The sequence below is a fragment of the Myotis myotis genome, unplaced genomic scaffold (assembly GCF_014108235.1).
Source record: "Myotis myotis isolate mMyoMyo1 unplaced genomic scaffold, mMyoMyo1.p scaffold_m19_p_2, whole genome shotgun sequence".
Lineage (NCBI taxonomy): Eukaryota > Metazoa > Chordata > Mammalia > Chiroptera > Vespertilionidae > Myotis > Myotis myotis.
The window spans coordinates 47,505,601-47,526,763 of record NW_023416324.1 but is presented as its reverse complement, the minus strand read 5'-3'; the positions used below and the strand labels follow the sequence as shown (position 1 = coordinate 47,526,763).

General features: G+C 42.5%; 1 protein-coding gene across 1 annotated transcript in view; it reads right to left on the bottom strand.

Annotated features, from left to right (window-relative positions):
- Positions 1 to 21,163, bottom strand: part of IL12RB2 (interleukin 12 receptor subunit beta 2) — a 65,514-nt gene that overhangs the window by 33,185 nt on the left and 11,166 nt on the right. Inside the window, exons 7-8 of the mRNA XM_036349845.1 lie at positions 20,670 to 20,820; positions 11,337 to 11,416 (exon numbers count right to left, since the gene is read on the bottom strand). Coding sequence (XP_036205738.1) covers positions 11,337 to 11,416; positions 20,670 to 20,820 — 231 coding nt within the window. The remainder of the gene's footprint in view (positions 1 to 11,336; positions 11,417 to 20,669; positions 20,821 to 21,163) is intronic.

Here is a 21,163-nt window from a genome sequence, read left to right as displayed (position 1 = left end):
TTTGTATTGTAGCCCTGTTTGGACAAGGACCATGAGAAACAGAAGCAATGAGAGCGGAGAGCCGCCAAGGTCAGCACTGGCAGTGCCCGTCCATGCCTACTGCATGGAGAGGAAGGCTTAGCTCAGCAGACGTAAGCATTACAGTTTTCTTGGCAAGGCTATTCCTCCCATGGGGTGCAGGGTGGCCTCAAGCTGCTGAAAGACACACCTTAAAATTGTCAAATGCCCCTTTCTCTGATTCTCCACTCCCTAAGCAATCTTCTAATAATTTGTAGTTTATCTGTCAGGAGAGACTTGGCTAGCATGAACATCTGGTTCAGTTAAAATTTGTGTTTTTCACTTTAAGTGAATAAATTGCCCTTCTGATTATAATTTGGTTTCCAAAATAATTAGCATACTGAGAAAGAATATTCCTATCTGCTGACTCAAGCCTTCTGGTTTGCCCAACAGCTGAATTTTTCACTATAAATTCATCATGAACATGCAGCTTTTTATTATATTTTAGTCTCTGAGAGCGTGGTTAATGCAGGTCCTGTCCTAGGTGCCTCTCTGGATCCACAAGGCCTGAGACTGGATCTTAAACCATGGTCTGTGCACCAGGTAAATACCATGTTGCTGAGGGCTCGTTGGGGTGCACGTCCAGCCTCTCCCTAGAAGACATCTTTGTGTTTGGGCAAGAACCAAGAAAATGTCCATCATTCCAAATGTCTGCCACAGCTGTTCCCATAGGCCTGTTGTGTGAATTAAAATAAGTGAATGCTTTAGAAATTATGGTGTTCTAAACTTATTCATAAACATACCCTTTGTCATAAGAGAAAGAAAGAGAGTAAAGAAACAGGGTAAATTAAGGCAAAAGCTGGCTAGGGAAGACCATTCCCTCAAGTATCTCTCATTCTGTCCTTCACTATCTGTTTCCTCTGAGGTCCAGAGATATGATTATTACCCCACCCTACAGCATCCCCATAGTTAGCCAAGTTCACCAAGCTCTCCATTCTTGCCACGGACACAGAGGCTTCCGTCCCACCCTGACAACTAAGCAAACAGAGCCTTAATTGGAAAAAACACCTTGCAAACCAGCCTTTATCGTCTCTCTCATTGTCCTGCACAGACACCGCAACACTCTCATTCAGAGTGCTATGGTAGAATGCTGAAAGACGGGGGGAAATGTCAAGTAATCTTGGATCTACTGAACTTGCCCAGTGATCGCTGGGAAAATCTAGCTGATCACAGTGATCCAGTGACCAGAGGTGCGAGTCTGGAAAAGGAGTGACGGTTCCCAGAGGGCAGTAAAGGGCCTGGACCATACTTGGCATTTTTCTTCCATACCCCATATCTTAGAGTGGAAAAGATCAGTGAGCAGGTGAGGGCGGGGTTGAGGTAATTAGACAAATAAATATGTATTTCGTGAGTTGTGCTTTTATAAAATGTGAAGCTCAAGTTTGGGGATAAAGGTTAATCTCTCTCGGGTAACTGGCTTCCTTAACCAAATTAAAAACCGAGCCTAACTTGTCTGACAGGGTCTTGGAAACAAAAAATTCAGTGAGCCAATGGAAAACAAGTATTTATCCAGCTGGGCTAGCAGCAGCTTAAAACAGGATAATTAGTTGAGGTTTTTTTAATAGCAACGTAAAATTTGCAAAAAATGGATGCCATCCATCACCCTTAAGTCACACGTGGCCCCGATGGAATGGAATATCATCACAGAACAACAGAACAGGAAGGGATTCCACAGATTCACAATTAATTCAACATTTCCTTTTGTCAATGGGGAAGCTAAGCCCCAGGGCGAGGAAGTGACTTACTCAAGGCCACTCAAGAGATCAATGGAGGAGGAGAGTGTGGAATCCAGGGCTCCTGGCTTCTAGACTAGTGACCTGTCCACTCTGACGTCTGCTCCACACAGGTGAGTCTGAGTGATGAACTGTAAGTATGGGCCGCCATGTGTCAGAGCTGGAATCCCCAGCCACCCGTCTGCCCTAAAGTTGCAAAGCAGCGTCTCTAACTGTGAGGTTGTGGAGCATCAGCAGTGGAATGAGGTCAGCAATTTGGGGGAGGTGGGGATCCAGAATTCTTTCCCCCCCAGAGACAGTGGCCCTGAGTCACAAGGGGACCAGCTGGGAACCCAGAAGAACTACTACCTGAGGAGCCAGCTGGGTCTTTCCAGATGAACTTCTTTTTATTTCAGTATTAGTTTGTTTGGGTGAGTGATAAGGGAGAAACTATCATTTATGGGCCATACCATGAGGCAAGAGCTTACACCTGTTGTTGCATTTAGTTCCTATGAGGGTGCTGAAGCTCCGAATGGTTAAGAAACTGACTCCCCACAGAAAAGTAGTCCCCACAGAAACGTGAGAGTTTAGTGCGCCCCCTGGTGGCTGTGGGAGAGGAAGGGATGTCTGGACCATTCCTGGCATCCCTGAGAGTGTCTGGAAGACCTGGTACTTCTCGTACCCTTTTGGGCAGCGCCAAAGCTGGTCTCACTTCAGTGTTGCCATTGTCACTCTCCTATTGGTAAGAGTAAGCTAAAAAAGGAAACGCTGTCCTAGTGCCCCTCTCCTGCAGCTTCTTCCTGCTCTGTCCAGTGGGAAATGCTTTAACTAGTAAACTTAGCCTTTTTGACTGAGAAGCAGAGTGAACAGCGCCCTCATAAACCTATTCTGAGAGTTCTGCTGCCTGAAAAGGCTTTCAGCATCAAAAACGGCTCGATGAACATAACCCATGAGCGGACAAAACCTAACACATGTCCAAATTCAGGGCCCTTATTTTTTGTTTTGTTTTCAAGTACATTAGAGGAAGGGTGTTTCTCTGAATTGATAAATTATTTCTCCTTAGGACTTAAAAATAAAAACTTCTGGGAAGACTTTTTTTGTTTGCTTTGGGCAGACCCTTTGCCTTCTTGCCCCACCACATAGCAGCTATGTGACCTTGGACAAGTTATTTTACTTCCTTGAGGCTCAATGTTCTCCTCTGTAAAATGAGGATAATTCTGTGGACAGCATAGGAGTTTTGGAGGATTCGATGGGCTAAAGGAAGTAAATTGTTTCAAAAAGTGCTTGGCACATGGCAGGTGTAAAAATACTGGGTGAGTTCCCTTCTCTCACCTACTCTAATATAAAAATCACCATAATTGGCACTTTCCCCATCATAGTCATATGACTCTTCTGTCAATTTATGGAGAGACAAGCCATCTTGACTTGGCTTATACCAGAGCTCTATAAAGGAAGTCTCACCAATGTCACACAGTTGATTACAAAGAACATATAAGAGAGGAAGGGAGAACGAGAGAGAGAGGATGAGAGAGAATCATTGATTGGCTGCCTCCTACGAGGGATCGAGCCCACAACCCAGGCATGTGCCTGACCAGAACTGAACCTGGAACCCTTCAGTCCACAGGCTGGTGCTCTATCCACTGAGCCAAACTGGCCAGGGCTATCTACTTTACTCTTGGGGAAAATAAGGCACAGAGAGGTTAAGCACCTTGCTCAAGAACACACAGCCATTAAGTGGTAAAGCTGGAACTTGAAGTCAGGTAGTATAGCTCTAGCTAGAAGATGAACTTTTTTTTTTTTTAGATTTTTTAAATTGATTTTTTTTTTCCAGAGAAGGGAGAGAGAGGGAGAGAAACATCAATCATCTGCCTCTTGCACGCCCCCTACCAGGGATCAAGCCTGCACCTCGGCATGTGCTCTGACCTGGAGTCAAATGGGCAGCCTTTTGGTGCACAGGATGGCACCCAACCACTGAGCATACTGGCCGGGCGAGAGGATGAGCTCTTCTCCGCTGTGGTGCCAGCTGGCACTTGGCAGACACTGCCCAGGTGTTGTGCTACACTGAACCGATTTAATTCCAGTCACAGCTCACGGTAGCTACCCCACATAATTTCTATCCTGTTTTGCAGCTAGAAAAACAGAAAAATAATGGGAACTTTCATAAGAGTGGAACTTTAACTCCCCTTTCCACCTGGGTTTTCTATTTTCTGTTCATTCTCTGCTACCTACTCTCTTATTTTTGTCATTGACGCCATTCTGCTACCCAACGAGAAATCCCTGTTTTACAGCTGGTCTCATATGTGTGATTAGAAAGCCAGGGAAAGCGACCAGGTTGGCCTTGGCTGGGATTCTGGCAGGAAAGGGGGGAATATGTGTAATGTTGGGGCCAGTGCTGTACATTCACCCCTGATAACACGGTCAGGCGGACCATCCCTGAGGCCCTAAGGCCGTGGTCGGCAAACTGCGGCTCGCGAGCCACATGCGGCTCTTTGGCCCTTGAGTGTGGCTCTTCCTGAGCCTTAGGAGTACCCTACTTAAGGTAATAACAGTGTACCTACCTATATAGTTTAAGTTTAAAAACTTGGCTCTCAAAAGAAATTTCAGTCGTTGCACTGTTGGTATTTGGCTCTGTTGGCTAGTGAGTTTGCCGCCCGCTGCTAAGGCCATGGCAGCTTTGGTGACGAGTGAGCTGGAACCCGGGGTCGAGGCTCCCGGCTCCGACCCACCAGAGCGATGGTGTGGACAGTGGCAGGGCGCCATGGTGTCCACATGCACCCCTTCGACTAGGAGCTACAGTGGTGGGATGCGACATCCTCCCAAGGATGATCCAAAGGTTAACTGAAACCCCATGGGCCAAACAGCAAATTAGTCTCCTCCTGGAGCAGGAAAGTCAATGAATGCCAGCCGAGTTTGAAGGAAAGAGTTTAAATAAAGAAAAGGGGGGAATTGTGAGAATAACCAAGTCATCTTTTCTGTCAAAGAACAGTTCAGGCAGCCTCCATTGTGGCCTCACGGCTTGCAGCTCCCCTGGGGGCCGCCATCTTGAAACCGCAAAGGTCAACCCCTCCCTTTGAATTAGCCAATCACGAGAGACTGTGCGCCTGCGCTCCAATCAGGGCTGAGGAACAGGTCACGTGCGTCAGGATTAAAAAGGGAGCGACTGCCCGCTCAGTGTGCGTGTGCTCCCAGACCATGTGCACGTGCACCCTCCTGCAGGAGTAAAGATATTTGCATTGGAAAAAAGAAAGAAAGAAAGAAAGCAACCTATTCTTTTCAAAACAGTCTTCTGAAATGCTGTGCCAGCCTGCGATGGGGCAGGTTTGGGGAAAGGAAAGAGATAGAATTGAATATTGTGACAAATTACTGAAATCCTCCCATCTGGTGCCTTTTGTATTTAAGTATGGATTCTGAGATTGCACACATCCTATAATTACATAAGCCCTCGGGCTCCTGGCAGCCAGTCTTCTCTGGGGATTTACAACAGGCCTTTGTCCTACATCAAGAAATCAGCGTGGTTGAGCAGCTACCTATGAACCAGGAGGTCATGGTTCAATTCCTGGTCAGGGCACATGCCCGGATTGTGGGCTTGGTCCCCAGGAGGGGGCGTGCAGGAGGCAGCCAATCAATGACGCTCTCTCATCATTGATGTTTCTATCTCTCTCTCCCTCTCTGAAATCAATAAAAATATATTTAAAATAAATAAATAAATCAGGTTACAAATAATACAGTCTACTCTCACTGAATCTCTTTCCTAGGAGCGGACCAAAGCATCCATCCCTTCAGTGCAATGTGATACAGGTTGGGATGTTCTTCACATGATACTGAGAGACACAAGGGGAAATAGACAAAGCGAGTGCACTGAGGAAGCTGCCGCTGGTCCCCAGCCTCTGAGGCTGGCGTTTGGGGCTCGTTGTTCTCTCCCCTCCTGTGGTTTGAGGGCAGCTGTTTATCAAAATGAATTGCTTCATTTAACAAATGAATAAAAAACACCAAATATTTTCCCACGTTTGTAACCAGGAGTCTCTCTCACTCTCTTCAGTGTTGCTTATCAAAGCCCTCGAGCTGGCCCTCGCCGGGTAGCGCATTTGGTTAGAGCCTCGTACTGAGGCCAAAGTTGCGAGTTCAATCCTGGGTCAGGACACATACAGGAAACAACCAAAGAGTGCATAAATGAGCAGAACAACAACATCTCTCTCCCCCCACTCCCCTCAAATCAATTTTTAAAAAAGAGCCCCCTAGCTGCACCGTCCATTACAGGAGGGCGCCCTTTGCTGCAGGAAAGCATGGAGCCCTGGCAGTGTGGCCAGCCTGCATGGGGTGTGCTGCTGCTGACTGGGGGAGGCGAACCCTCAGCCATTGCACTGGACTGATGCTTAGTAGACACACCAGTTTTCAATGACTTAGTAGGGGAAAAAGTAAAATAGCTCATTAATAACTTTAAAATATTGATTACATAATGAAATGAAACTATTCCAGATATATTTGGGTTAAATATCTTTTTAAATTAATTCTACTTCTATCTTTTTCTTTTAAAAAATCTGGCTATGAGAAAAAAATTAATTACCCGTGATTGGCTCGCATTTGTGGCCCGCTTTATATTTCCATGGGATGGCCCTTCACTGAAGAGATGCATCATTTCTATGCTGAATCCATGGTCCCCAGAGGGTCTCCTGACGAATGTGCTTCCTCTTGTCCTGGCTCTCCCGTTCTTCCAGGCATTATGTTCTGAGAGGTCTGCTCTGACTCCTTATCCATTCCCCTGCTCTCCTGTGTGAGCCCAACCATCACGCCCCCAGCTGAACCCTGAACTCCTCCTAAATGCCTGAGTGCATCATCATCCCCACTCCTCTGCCTGTCCTCCTGCTGGACTGTGAGGTCAAGCACATGAGGACTGGATTGATCTTGTTCACTTCCATATCCCTGGCATGAAGAACATGCAGTGTCCAGTACCAACGACTGGCTTTCATATACTTGTTTGAATGAATTAATGGAATGAATTCAGCTTCATATACACTCAGATATTTTTCTTCCAGACTCATGGCCTCATAATTTCAGAAAGTTTTTAATTTGTTATGATCAAGATAGTGAGAGGTCTCTGAAGAAAGTAACAGAGGAAACTACAAAGGTTAATGTGGCTTTGTCCATCATCTTTTCAGACGTTACCTATCTGTATCTCTATACCCCTATCTCTTATCTATATCTACACATGTATCTATATCTGTATCTACATATGTATCTGTCTATATCTATATCCATATCCATAACCATATGCACATCCACATCCATATCCATATCTATAACCATATCCATATCTATATCTATATTAAAGGTGATTTATATGTTCATGTTGACCAATGTCACTCCAGTTTAATAATTTTTTTAAAAGGTGAATTTTCTTCTTAAAGGATACATGTTGTATTAACTTGGAGAACAGTGTATTGGACTCACAGACTGAAATGCTTAATCTAAGCAAAGGAAACAGTATGAAACTTTGCACAGAGAATGACAAAGGGAATCTGAGGGACAGGATTGCTAAGAGCCTCCTGTGAAGGCCTCTCACACAAAACAGGTTGCTTATGACAGAGAAAGAGTTTCTAAATGTTACTGCATTTGTTTTAACAATACCTGGTATTTTTATTGCATTCCATGGATTAGGTGGTACTTTTTGGCTTCAACAGAGAAAATACTTTTTCTCTTAAAAATAACTATGGCAAAAAATAGTACAGGATATTTTTGAAGAAATGTGGTTTTCAGGAGAAACCAAGGTCTGGGAAAATAAGTAATTATGTGGGAACCAGAACAACAAAGCAAAGGTCTCCTTCACTCTCACACACACACTCACATTCACACAGAAATAGATGAAATTCACACACATTCACACCCACACTCAGACCCACATGCACACCTTCCACACGCTCACACTTATTCACTGCTATGGTCCGAATGTTTGTGTGCCCCCAAATTGGGATCCTAATGCCAAGGTGACAGTGTCAGGGGGTGGGGCCTCTGGGAGGGTGATTATGTCATGAAGATAGAGCCCTCATGAATAGGATTAATGATTTTATCAAAGAGACCCCACAGAGCTCCCTAGCCCCTTCTACCTTGTGGGGACACAACAGAAAAGCTGCAACCCAGAGGACACCCTTCACCGACCATGCTAGCACCCAGACCTTGGACTTCCAGACTCCAGAACTTTGAGAAATAGATTTATGTTGTTATAAGTCACTCAGTCTATGGTATTTTGTTATAGCAGCTTAAATGGACTAAGACCTTCACATACATGCACTTACACACATATTCATATAGACATACCCACGCCCACATCCCCACTCATATCCCTCACACGTATGAAAGACTCACACGCACTCATACACACATTCACACATACCCTTTGTACTCACACACGTATATAACACACATGCACCCACATCACTCACATACACACCCACCTCTACTCACACTCACATACATTCACACCCACACTCACAGGGACTGTGCCCATTCAACACCTGGCTGTTCTCCTCTAATGTAAACATCCTGCAAAAATGAAAGGTCACCTCACATTTCCCCAACTGCAAGAGAAACGTGCTCTCACTTTGTTCACAGACCAATGGGGTTTTACTTGGGGCTTCCTTTGGTTCCAACACCCGAAAACCCCCCGCTGCCGTGGTGGGGTGTCCCCTCATTGGGTTTCCCAGTATTAATCACAGTTAAAAAAAACCAACCCACCGCCTGCATGTCTGTGCTTCCTTTCCTCAGTGAAGTCTAATTTGGGCCCCACCACAAAGCACCTGGTCTGGCTGCAGCGTTTCTTTCTAGTCTGAGTCCCCTGTGTTGCGGCGCCACCCGGTCAATTCCCAAGCCTGCCTGAGGGCGCATGAGGAGTCCCCGGTGGGACGAGTGGGACAGGAGTGGTCCAGACAGAAGGGGCAGTGGTTTCTGCCCGGGAAAGGCTCCCTGGAACAAGCACCATAGGCCCTCTCATTGGAAATCATTTCACCTCCCTAGAGCTGTTCCCGCATTCCCCCCCAGTTTTTTGTTTGTTTGGTTTGTGCGTGCGTGTGTGTGTGTGTGTGTGTGAGGGGGGGGGGTGCGCGAGGTGGTGGTGTGTGTGTGTGTGGGGGGGGGTGCGAGGTGGTGGTGTGTGGTGTGTGTGTGTGTGTGTTTATCCTCACCCGAAGATATTTTTCCACTGATTTTAGAGAGAGTGGAAGAGAGAGGGAAAGACAGAGAAACACTGATGTCTGAGAAACAGGGCCCAGGCCAAGGAGGAGCCTGCAACCGAGGTATGAGCCCTTGACCAGAATCGAACCCGGGACCCTTCCGTCTGTAGGCCGACGCTCTATCCACTGAGCCAAACCGGCCACGGCTATTCCCACATTTGTAAAATGGGTGGTGGGACTGCATGCTGGCTAAATTCCCTTTGACGCCAGAGCCTGTGACTCGGCGGTTCTGTGGTCCAAAGCAGGCCTGCTCACCTTCGTGACTCTGGCCAGTGTTTTATTCCCACCCTCAGGTGAGTGGTCTATTTGGGGCCCTGGAAGCTGCCCAGGACTTGGCACAAAAGGACTTAGCTGGGAATGGCCCTACAAGACTGAGGACTAGACCCAACTTTCCAAGGAGCCTCTCAGACTGCATGGCCAGTGAAGGCTTTGTGGGTGCCCTGTCACTGCCACAGTCAAGTTACAGAAGCTCCCAGTGTTTGCATTTTTGATTTCTTATTCCAGCCAGTTCCAGTCCAAGCATCTACAGTTCTGGCCCCACCTACAGGAAGATTTTCTGACAGTAGGAAATGCCTACCCTGGCATGGACTGCAGACAGAGTGGAATGCTCCCTGTCGGAGGTCCCAGAGAGACATCTGTCTGCCCCGGCTAACACGGGAGCAATGTCCGTGAGAGGAAGGGTGGACTGGGAGAGGATTAAAGTCCCTTTGAATTCCAAAGCCTCATTTTATAACCTCTACTTTGTGAGGATTAGGGGCAAGATCAGAACGAGAAGCAGAGAAGAATTTGCATATGTATGTTGAAGACCTTTTGGGAGGAGAAATCTTTATGGGAAGAGGAATTTTGGGTTTAACCAGTCATTTACTTGTGAAAATGAAAACCACGAGCCAAGAACTGAGCTGGGTTCTCCTATCATAGGCACAGATATGGCTGCTCTAAACGTCTTGCTTTGAGAATTGTCTTGCTAGTACAAAATGGCTTTATTTTAAAATGAATTTTAAGCTTTGGTTTTAGTTTCAAAGTTAAGAGCTTGATTATGACTCACCATGCTATTTATAGTAGTCCCCTCTTCTACCAGACATTGTGTGTGTGTGTGTGTGTGTGTGTGTGTGTGTGTGTGTGTGTGAGAGAGAGAGAGAGAGAGAGAGAGAGAGAGAGAGAGAGAGAGAGAGAGAGAGGACAGAAAAGAGGGATAAAGAGCTTATTGATTGCCTGGCTCATTCCTTAAATCTGAAGAAGATTGCAACTCTCCAGATCGATCATGCTAACTCCATCAGGGGACCTTTTATTCCTTACTCTGACCCTTTCTGGTTTTGTGCTCACCAGCTTCATAATTCCAAAACTGTTTATTTACCCTTATCTGGGGGAGGTTTGGGGGAAAAAAGGAAGAGTACAGTGCACCTGAACACCTCTTATTATGAGCATGCTAATTAGTAGCTCAATTCAAAGAGCATTTTCTTTCAACAAAGAAAGAGTCAGGATGTAGCAGAAAGTGTTCTGGATCAGGTTTTAATCCAAGCTCTGCACTCAGTAGCTGGGTGACTTTAGGAAGGACTTCCCCTCTCTGACCCCCCATTTTTATATTTGTGAAGTGGGGATGCCTAGCACCTACCTCACAGGGTTTGGGTAAGGACTACATGAAGCGCCAGCGCCAGCTTTCAGCACCCTGAGGAACTTTGACATCTGTATAACATTAGCCACATGTCTTCTGGAAGGTTACCCTACGTCCTGCTGTTCTACTACTATTCCTGAGGAAAGCTGCTTTCCCTCCCTGATCCTATTATTTTCCGCTATTATTTGTGTTCCTGAGGTAGGGCAGCTTTCCCTCTCCCTTTTCAATGACTATAGAAAATATAGTCCTAAATATCCACATCCACAGATTTCCAGCTTTAATTTCCCCAAAAGTGCATAAGTCTGGTGGCCTGGTCACTGCTGGGCACACTGTATGCAGGAGAGAAAGGTGATAGAGGGGGCAAGAGCCAGAAGAGATGATGTAGTAGGGTCCGAGGGTGGGCATGCATAGGGGTGAAAGGGACCTTGATGAGGAAAAGATGAAGAAGTGGATGAGGAAAAGATGAGATTGTGTGGAGTCAGAGCTCCCACCCTTATCTGGCAGAAGTAAATGACACTGAGTTGAGTACCATGAAGATGTGGTTGAGATAATGAGCACCAACAAAGTCTCTGAAGCCTCACTGTGTGAAAAGGGCCTTTTTCCATCCTGAAACATACTGTTCAAATATAGAATCCTCTTTATATGTTATTTATAGCTCAATAAGAACCAAATAAAACAAAAAAACACAAATAGGCAATTCCCTTGAATTTTAAGTTGACATTGAAAACTTACCTTCCAGAAAAGAGAAATCTGTTGTCTCCTGTAGTCAGTGTTCTGTCTGATGTACCAGACATCTAATGTCCCCATAGGCTCTGATTTGAAAGGGAAAGAACATATTTTCATATATATAAATGTACATACATTATAAAACCTTTAAAAGTCAATGGCTTATTTTATAAATGATTCTGGGAGAGTAGGATTATAAGATACTTTCAATTTTCTTGTGCCCCAGTATTTTTCTTCTTCTTTTGTTAAACAATGAGCATGTATATCTTTGGCCATAGAAACCTCACAATTACCTTAAAAAATAAAATAAAATAAAATAAAGTAAAATAAAATAATGCAGAGGAAATTAGATTCCTAACTTACTCTTAAAATATATATTAATAAAATAACTCAAAACATGTGTGGTTATTTCTTTTTTATTGGAATGCATAAGGAATTATCAGCCAAAAAACAAAGACAGAAATTGTAACGAACACATTTTTTAACCCTGTAAAAGTACAAAATACAAATAATAAATTTTGTGTTAATCTCCATTCCTGACCTAATGCTGTAGTATAATTAATTGGTTTTATGACTATTAGACAAAGATCTACTTGAAAGGAAGGCCTATCTCATGTATTCTAATATTTCTCCTACCTAGCACCATACTTAGAATGTAATAGGCTCTCAATAACTCTTTGTTACATGATGAATGAACAAAGCAGGCAATATTATCTACTTGATGCTAAAACACAGGCTGAACTAATAGAAGAAATATCTACCAATCTATAAGACAATGGTCAAATATGACCTAATTTAATGTGAGAAAGTTAATCAAACATGCTTGAAAAGAAACGAAATAATCAACTCCTGTGTATTAGAGAGGGAGGGTGTGTGTGTGTGTGTGTGTGTGTGTGTGTGTGTGTGTGTGTAAGTGGACCAACCTCACTTGTTTAACAGTGACACTTAGAGTGTACCTGAGGTGAGGCTACCATAGGGTTCCTTCTGGAGTAGCAGGTTCCTTTTAACCAGATGGAAATTTCCAGAAAATTAAGTTCCATCTGGATAACAGAAGACAAGCAGCCAGGAAGAGAAGAGAAAGAGAGAAAGGAAGGGAGCACAGGCACCGGCACATACTAGGGGCAGATCCTGGGTGGGCCCATCCACAGTTAGATCTCATGTCCTCCTCACCACCGCGAAGTGGGTAGCTTCAGGGCAGCAGTTAAAGTGTTAGCTCCAGAGCCAGATCATCTACAGGCAAATCCCAGCTCTGTGACCTTGAACACATGTTAACTATGTCCTTAAGCCAGCTCCTCATCTGTCAAGTGAGGATCACAATTCTGCACACCACATGGGCTGTTGGAGAATTTAAATGCACAGAGGAGTGCTGATACATGGTAAACACTCATAAAACTTAGCTGATGTTTTTTTCTTCATTTGAAAACTAAAGTGCTGAGAGGTAAAGGAGTTGTTCAAGGTCCCAGAACTAATCAGCAGAGAAGCCGGGCTTTGAACACAGGTCTGTTTTATTTCAGAGCCTGTGATCGTCACTCTGCACCATGCAGTGGCCTGGTTCTGAGAAGGCTGATGATTTCTCTACAACACTTCCATTCCCCAGTAGGTGTGCCTCTTTCATGTTTTATTCTCTTCCTTTGTCACTTCCTTTTCCTGCCTCTCTTGCCCTCTTTTCTTTCTGTTTTATTTTCTTCTAAACATTCACTTCTTTTACTTTCCCCCTCTTTCCACCAGTGAGGACTTAGCAGTAAGAAATACATGCATAAGCCCTGACTGGTTTGGCTCAGTGGATCAGTGGATAGAGCGTCGGCCTGTGGACTGAAGGGTCCCAGGTTCGATTCCGGTCAAGGGCGTGTACCTTGGTTGCGGGCACATCCCCAGTAGGGAGTGTGCAGGAGGCAGCTCATCGATGTTTCTCTCTCATCAATGTTTCTAACTCTCTATTCCTTTCCCTTACTCTCTGTAAAAAATCAATAAAATATATTTTTTTAAAAAACGAAATATATGCATAAGACATCCTGAAACTCTCAATGCTTTAGGGTTATAAAGAATAACCCAGGAATCAAGCCAGGACTTTTATTCCTGCTAGCCCAGATGCACAAAGAGAAAAATGAACAGGCAACAGAAGAAAAGAGAACCTGACATGTATTAAATTACTATGTGCCAGGTAATATTTGGACACTTTATATACATTATCTCACTGAATCCTACACATTGCAGGGGGTGCTTGTGATTACGCATATTTTACAACTGACAAAGGTTAAATGATTTACGAAAGACATAGAGCTGGTAAATGACAAAATTGAGAGCTGAGCCTAGGTCCTCAAAGACCCTGCTCTTCCATTACAGCTCATTATGTGGAGCAAAGATATAAACACTTCACAAATCAGGTAATCTGGACATTGACACATAATCAGGATATGGTCACTTGGGTGTGCTCAGTGGCAAAGCCAACTGACTTGTACCGAAGCACTAAATGTCTTCAGTTAATTACATATTGGTAAGAAATTTAAAGGAAAACTCATTGCCTCATTAAAGATCTACAACCTTCCATATTATTACAGAGCCAAAACCCAAATTCTAGAATCATAGTCTCTTCAAAGGAGAAATTGCAAGTGAAACTGAAATTTTAATGGTGGCCACCTGCAGTGTAAGTCACTATGGGAGAGAAATCATTAGTTGAATCTATATGAATTTCAAAGTGTAGAATTTCATGACCAAGGGTGTCAAACCACTACTGTTTAATGCAATGTAAGGGCTAATATTAAAGAGAATCTCTGATAGTCAACTTTCACAAAATCACTTAAAATTCTAACCACAGTGTCATCTAGCAAAAGACATATTAAAGATATTATAGGCAGGTGGGAAGAGGAAAGTCAAAGGCCCATATATCAAAGTGATTTCAAAACAAATGGGTACAGCCCTGGCTGGTTTGGCTCAGTGGATAGAGTGTCAACCTGTGGACTGAAGGGTCCCGAGTTCGATTGCCGGTCAGGGTACCTGCCCAGGTTGCAGGCTTGATCCCCAGTGGGGGGTGTGCAGGAGGCAGCCAATCAATGATTCTCTCTCATTTTTGATGTTTCTAGCTCTCTCTCCCTCTTCCTTTCTCTTTGAAATCAATCAATCATCAATCAACAAACAAATGATTGTAAACAATTATTAGATTAATCTTTAAAAAAAAACCAAATGGGTACAAATGATTAATATACAAATATTGTGAAATGGAAGTCAGCTTTCCTGAGATAAAACTAGCTCCAATATAAAGGGGAAAATAGTAGGGTTAACTAGAGTCACCAATATGAAATAAAAAGAAAGATCCTAAATTAAGCAGGAGATTGGCCTAAATGACTTAAATGACCTCAAGGATTCTTTCAACTCTTAAATCCCAGGATTCTAGGGTTCTATGAAACTGTATGTGTGGCAACCAAATCAGAGCCAAGCCATTGTTCCTCTCAGCTCAGCATCTATCTCTGAAGCCAAGGTAGTGCAGGGCTGGGGACAATAGCAACTGAATCGGGTGGAAAGCAGTTCGACCACAGAGGTTTTAGCAAGCAGTGAAGAGAAGAATCAGGAACAGTGAAAACAGAGAATTTGACAAACAGTAAATACAGAAAAGACATATCTCAACTTTCAGGTAGTGGACTAAGTGAAATGCACAAAATTTTTTTGATCCCAGTCATTTTCTAAGCAGGGCAAGAGAGAGAAGTCATTCACTGCCTTGGTTTCACGATGTCCCCTCGTTAGGCTGTGCTACATTTCTCTCATTTATCTAAAATTTAGTTTCAAACAATTCAATTCAAATAGAACGTACAAGTGCCTACTTGATTAAACAAATTCTCAGTGATAGGTTCTTGCCTTCAGATGTTATCATCTGCTGTGCCTGCATTCACTTCTTCCAGGGTACATGTTGGGCTTAAAGGAGACCAAAAGAAGACAAAAGGGTAGGGACTGGCATTGGATCTCAAACAAAACATTTTCTTTCTAATGAAAATGTTTGCACGTAAGTCCTTTAGGAACAGTGATGGCAAACCTAGGACACACGTGTCAGAGGTGACACGCGAACTCAGTTTTTTGGTTGATTTTTCTTTGTTAAATGGAATTTAAATATATAAAATTAATATCAAAAATATGTCTTTGTTTTACTATGGTTGCAAGTATCAAAAAATTTCTATATGTGACACGGCACCAGAGTTAAGTTAAGGTTTTTCAAAATGCTGACACGCCAAATGCAAAAGGTTCGCCATCACTGCTTTAGATGGTAAAAAGCCATTCATTCTCATTTCCTCAAGTTTTAAGCAAGAAGGCACAAGTATGAAACTTTCAAGTTTAGCTAGTTTAGGACTCAGCAAACTATGGCCCATGGACCAAATCTGGCACATTCCCTGTTTTGTACAGCCTGTGAACTAATAATAATGGTTTTTATATTTTTAAATGGTTGAAAACAAATTTTAAAAAATAATTTTCAGGGAGAAACCAAGATGGCGGCATAGGTAAACACCAGAAATTGCTGCCTCCCACAACAAATTCAAAAATACAACTAAAAGACAAAACGGACATCATCCAGAACCACAGGAAGGCTGGCTGAGTGTAAATTCTACAACTAGAAGAAAAGAGAAAAGCACACTGAGACTCAGAGGAGGTGCGGAAGTGCAGAGGTACGGAGGCGCATGCAGCAAGGGCTGGCAACTGAGGATGTGGCTGTCTTTTTAAATCGGGAGGGAGTAACAGGCCCCTGACTGCTCTGAACTCCAGTTCCGGGTGAGTCTCTGGGGACCCAGACTCATACAGGGAGAAACTGGACTGTCTGGCAGCAGGCAGAACTTGGAACTCGAGGGCGGCTTTCTCTCAAAGGTGCTTGCAGCAATTACCGGGACACTGAGACGCGGGGCCCCTTAGGGCAGATCTGAGGATCAGCCATAGCTTCTTGCTCTGCCCTGTTGATTCCCTGAGACCCCGCCCCACCCAAGCTGCAGCAGAGACTCTTGCATATGAATGCCCTGGCCCTGTGCAATCTGAAAATTACCTAACAAACTGAAGCTGGGCTAGACAGACCCAGAACTTCCAAGAGGAGGCCCAAGGCCCCACAGCAGCTTGCATTGCTTCACAGCTGGGCCTCATTTGGGCACCTCCAAACCCCAAACAAGGAAGGGGAATCTGCAAATCTCTTCATAGCTCCTGCTGGGTAGCCTCAGGCAGAGGCTAAATTAACACCTCCTTAGATCCAAGAGCCAGTGTACCCAGTGGTCAGAGTGGGACCATCCAATTACAACTCCTCAGATCTATAAGGGACACACTCAGGGGGCAGACTCAGTGAGCACCAAAGCCCCATTGAAGCAAGTCTTGCCTCATAAGGGTGTCTTCAGCACAGAAGTTCTCCCACCGTAGACACAGCTGACTCTCACAGCCAGTTGGCCTGGAGGTCAAGTCCTCCCAGTGATACCTACAACAATTAAGGCTTAACTACAACAAGACTGTGCACACAGCCCACAAAGGGGTGCACCAAGAGTGTCCACCTCAGGTAATTGGGGAGGCTGAGCCACTGGGCCCTATAGGACACTTAGCACACAAAGCCACTCTACCAACACAGGGAAGCATAAAAAATGTGGAGACAAAGAAACAGATCACAAATGACAGAAATGGAGGAAAGCAAATGACTGGATATAGAGTTCAAAACCACACTTTTAAGGTCTCTCAAGAACTTTCTAGAAACCGCCGATAAATGTAGTAAGCCCCTCAAAAAGACTGGTGAGACTGCCGATAAATGTAGTGAGACCCTCAAGAAATCTAGTGAAACCCTCGAGGTTATGAAAAAGGACCAACAAGAAATTAAGCATACACTGACTGAAATAAAGGATATTATGCAGAGTTCCAACAGCAGACTAGAGGATCGTAAGAATCAAGTCAACGATTTGAAATACGAAGAAGCAAAAAACACCCAACCGGAAAAGCAAAATGAAAAAAAAGAATCCAAAAATACGAAGATAGTGTAAGGAGCCTCTGGGACAGCTTCAAGTGTACCAACATCAGAATTATAGGGGTGCCAGAAGAAGAGAGAGAGCAAGATATTGAAAACCTATTTGAAGAAATAATGACAGAAAACTTCCCCTACCTGGTGAAAGAAATAGACTTACAAGTCCAGGAAGCCCAGAGAACCCCAAACAAAAGAAATCCAAAGAGGACCACACCCAGACACATCATAATTAAAATGCCAAGAGCAAGAGACAAGGAGAGAATCTTAAAAGCAGCAAGAGAAAGACAGTCAGTTACCTACAAGGGAGTACCCATACGACTGTCAGCTGATTTCTCAACAGAAACTTTGCAGGCCAGAAGGGAGTGGCAAGAAATATTCAAAGTGATGAATACCAAGAACCTACAACCAAGATTACTTTATCCAGCAAAGCTATCATTCAGAATTGAAGGTCAGATAAAGAGCTTCACAGATAAGGAAAAGCTAAAGGAGTTCATCACCACCAAACCAATATTATATGAAATGCTAAAAGGTATCCTTTAAGAAGAGGAGGAAGAAGAAAAAGGTAAAGATACAAATTATGAACAACAAATACACATCTATCAACAAGTGAATCTAAAAATCAAGTGAATAAATAATCTGATGACCAGAATAAACTGGTGATTATAATAGAGTCAGGGGCATAGAAAGAGAGTGGACTGACTATTCTTGGGGGTGAGGGGGGGAAGGGGTGTGGGGGATGCGGGAAGAGACTGGACAAAAATCGTGCACCTATGGATGAGGACAGTGGGGGGCGGTGAGGGCGGAGGGTGGGGTGGGAACCGGGTGGAGGGGAGCTATGGGGGGAAAACGGAGGAACAACTGTAATAACCTGAACAATAAAGATTTAATATAAAAAAAATCATTTTCAGTGACATGAAAATGATATAAAATTCCTCCTGGGTGTTCTGAGTGGTGAGGGATCACTTCCCCCCGGAGCTTGAGCATATTATTCTCAGGCCTGTCTGGACACCATGCAGCCCAAATTCAAAGTGTTTTTCCACTAGACACAAAATATGGTTGCTCAATTCCCAGTATCAATCCTGCCTTTAATGGATGATTGTGGGACACAGAAAGTGGTTTCTTTCCTCCTACACCTTACTTAGTGGTCATTTGAAAAGTGTTTCTCATGGAGGACCATTACTGGAGTTAAATTGAATGACATAGGAAAAGGCCATACGGAGTAAATAACGACCTAATTTCCTGCTGATATGATATAAATAACTGTGCCCAATCCACCAGGAGACAACATTTTGCTCTCAGTTTTGGTAGCAAAGTATTATTTGGTTTTAGAGTGACATTTAAAAAAAAAGCTTACTAGTAATTTTTTTAAATGCCAAGTTACATATGAGTCTATATTTAAAGGGTTAAAAGGAAGGCGTGTTAAAAAAATTTCACACCTTTTAGGTTTACATCAGTTGGTGTTTCATAAAGAAACTGATGACAGAAATAGTGGTAAAAGGTGAAAACCATGCAGCTTAGAGTAAGAGAAAAGAAATCCTACAACAACCCACAGAAAGATCAAACACCAAAAAGGGAGATTCAGACATTGAAAGGAAGCCAACAGAGCTTGGTAACCGTGGTATATCTCAGAGTATAGGTTTCTCTCTTTATGAATGCCTGCAATTACTCTGAAAGAGCCAGCTTTCTTGGTTCAATTCACAACCATCCACAAATTCTTAACCATAACAAGTTGCTGCACTCATTGTTATGATAGTGGTTTATTTGATAAGACATGAGAAAGTTACTACTGTCCTACCTTGAAGGGTTTTTAATTCAACATATAAACACAAGAAAAGAAAACCCTTTTAACAGGTCATTACCAAAGGTGAGTAAGAATGACAAGAATTCACAAACCCAGAGTTTCCCTTGTTTATAGTTTAGACTCATGTAATATAACAAATATTTACTACCTTGAACTTAGAAAATATGGCCCATTTTCAAGAATTTTATCTGTACTGTGTATAAATAAAATCAACTCCATGAAGTACTTCTAAAAAATTCATTGACTATGTGTAATGCAAGGATAATAAAAATAAGCTCTGGATTATGAAAATGGCAAGCATTTAAGCAGACAGCAAGTGGCTCAACGAGATTTAATTTACGAGATTTTTATTATGAAATGAGAGGAAATAAATTCTAACTTGTTGAATGATTTCATTTTTAAACATTTTTTTAAAATAGAAGTAATGCGATTCATACAAGAAGAGGGGAAGAATATACAATTATCTCAAGAATTATATTTTATTAATAGGTCCTTTAGGTGCTTGAATGTCATTGAAGAATCATTGATAAGTGTCATCAATTACCAAAAGCCATTACTAGCTCACAGAAAATGAATGTAACTTAATCACAAGGTTAGTTCATATGCACACAGATCCGTAAGTTTCCACAAGTAAGTATTAATATTACAAAACCGCAAGATAATAAAGCAGTGTATTATATGCTAATAATTTTTCCTGAGCCAAATGTACACAAATTATGAAAAGTCCATGCTATATAACTAATTGAGAGCTTTTGAATACTAATATTCAGGTGGCTATTTCTTTTGTTTCCCAAGATTTGTTAATTACTGAAATAATGCTCATATAAGCATTTTTGCCCTAATAAAAATATTTTTATTATATTTCAGTAAAATTACCTTCCCAATGATTACCAAATATAAAAGCCCATAAGACTGCAAAATACATTTGATATCCTTTTCATAGCTATGGACAGTCTACTGGCACTCATCTGAGCAGGGAGTCAAAGCCTGGAAGAAGGACAATGCTGCAGTATTTGAAGGAGAAAGATGGCTGGATGTTAAATTTTACTTTAAAATATTATGTGTCCAGAATCCTCCTTCTTTCAAGCTTTTAGTGGCTCACAGAGCCAAATTCATTTTCATAGAATCCAAACAGTAAACTGAATCAAGGTTTAACTATGAAAGAATGAAATTAATTACTGGTTTAGCTCTGTAACTTAAGAGAGAGAGAATTACTGAGATGGTAAGTAAAAAAATAATAAGTGCAATAAAAATAGGAAGTTATAACCAAAGATTACTGAGGCTTAAGCTTGTCACCAACATGACATGTGCCAAACAGGAGTAGGACTTACCTAATGTTAAATATTTCCTAGCAATATAAACAGATCTCTCTGACAGTTTCAGAACTTAAGTTCATGTGGAAATTAACTTGTTAATTAATGCAATCATACTCTTTGACTCAGTATCAGTACTTTAGCGACTCTATTCCAAGGAAATCATTGCATCTTCTTCTTTCCCTCCATCCTTTCTCTCTGCCCCCACCCCACCGCATTCCTGTTTTGTTTTTTTTGTTTTTTGTTTTTTTGACACATACCTTCTTCTGGCGTTTGCATTCTCAATGATTCACTCCAGTCACTCCAACTGCCTTTATAAAGATGTAGTTTAGAGGAAACCTGAAATTCATAATCTGTGAATGGTTTCAGATCCAATAAATCATGTCTTCCTTTGGCATTTGTAGTATTAACCTTCAAACAGACAAGATTTTTAAAGTGCATATTAATACTCTATTAATTTAAAGAATTTTAACAAAAAGGTAAAAAACTAGACCAGGTAACTCATTTTTTTTTTTCAGATCTGTCATTCAATGAGAAGATATATCAATGGCTGGGTTATTGAATACACTGAAATAATACTGTTTTAGAATAAACAAAACAAAAATATCTCCTGATATTAAGAACCTATCTATGTAAGTTCCAAGAGGATTCCTAAAACTAGCTGAAAAGGAAGTATAAGTTGAAAACTACCAATTTTCATAAAGGCCTTGGAGAATTTTCTACATTTGATCACAATTAGAATGTGATGCATATT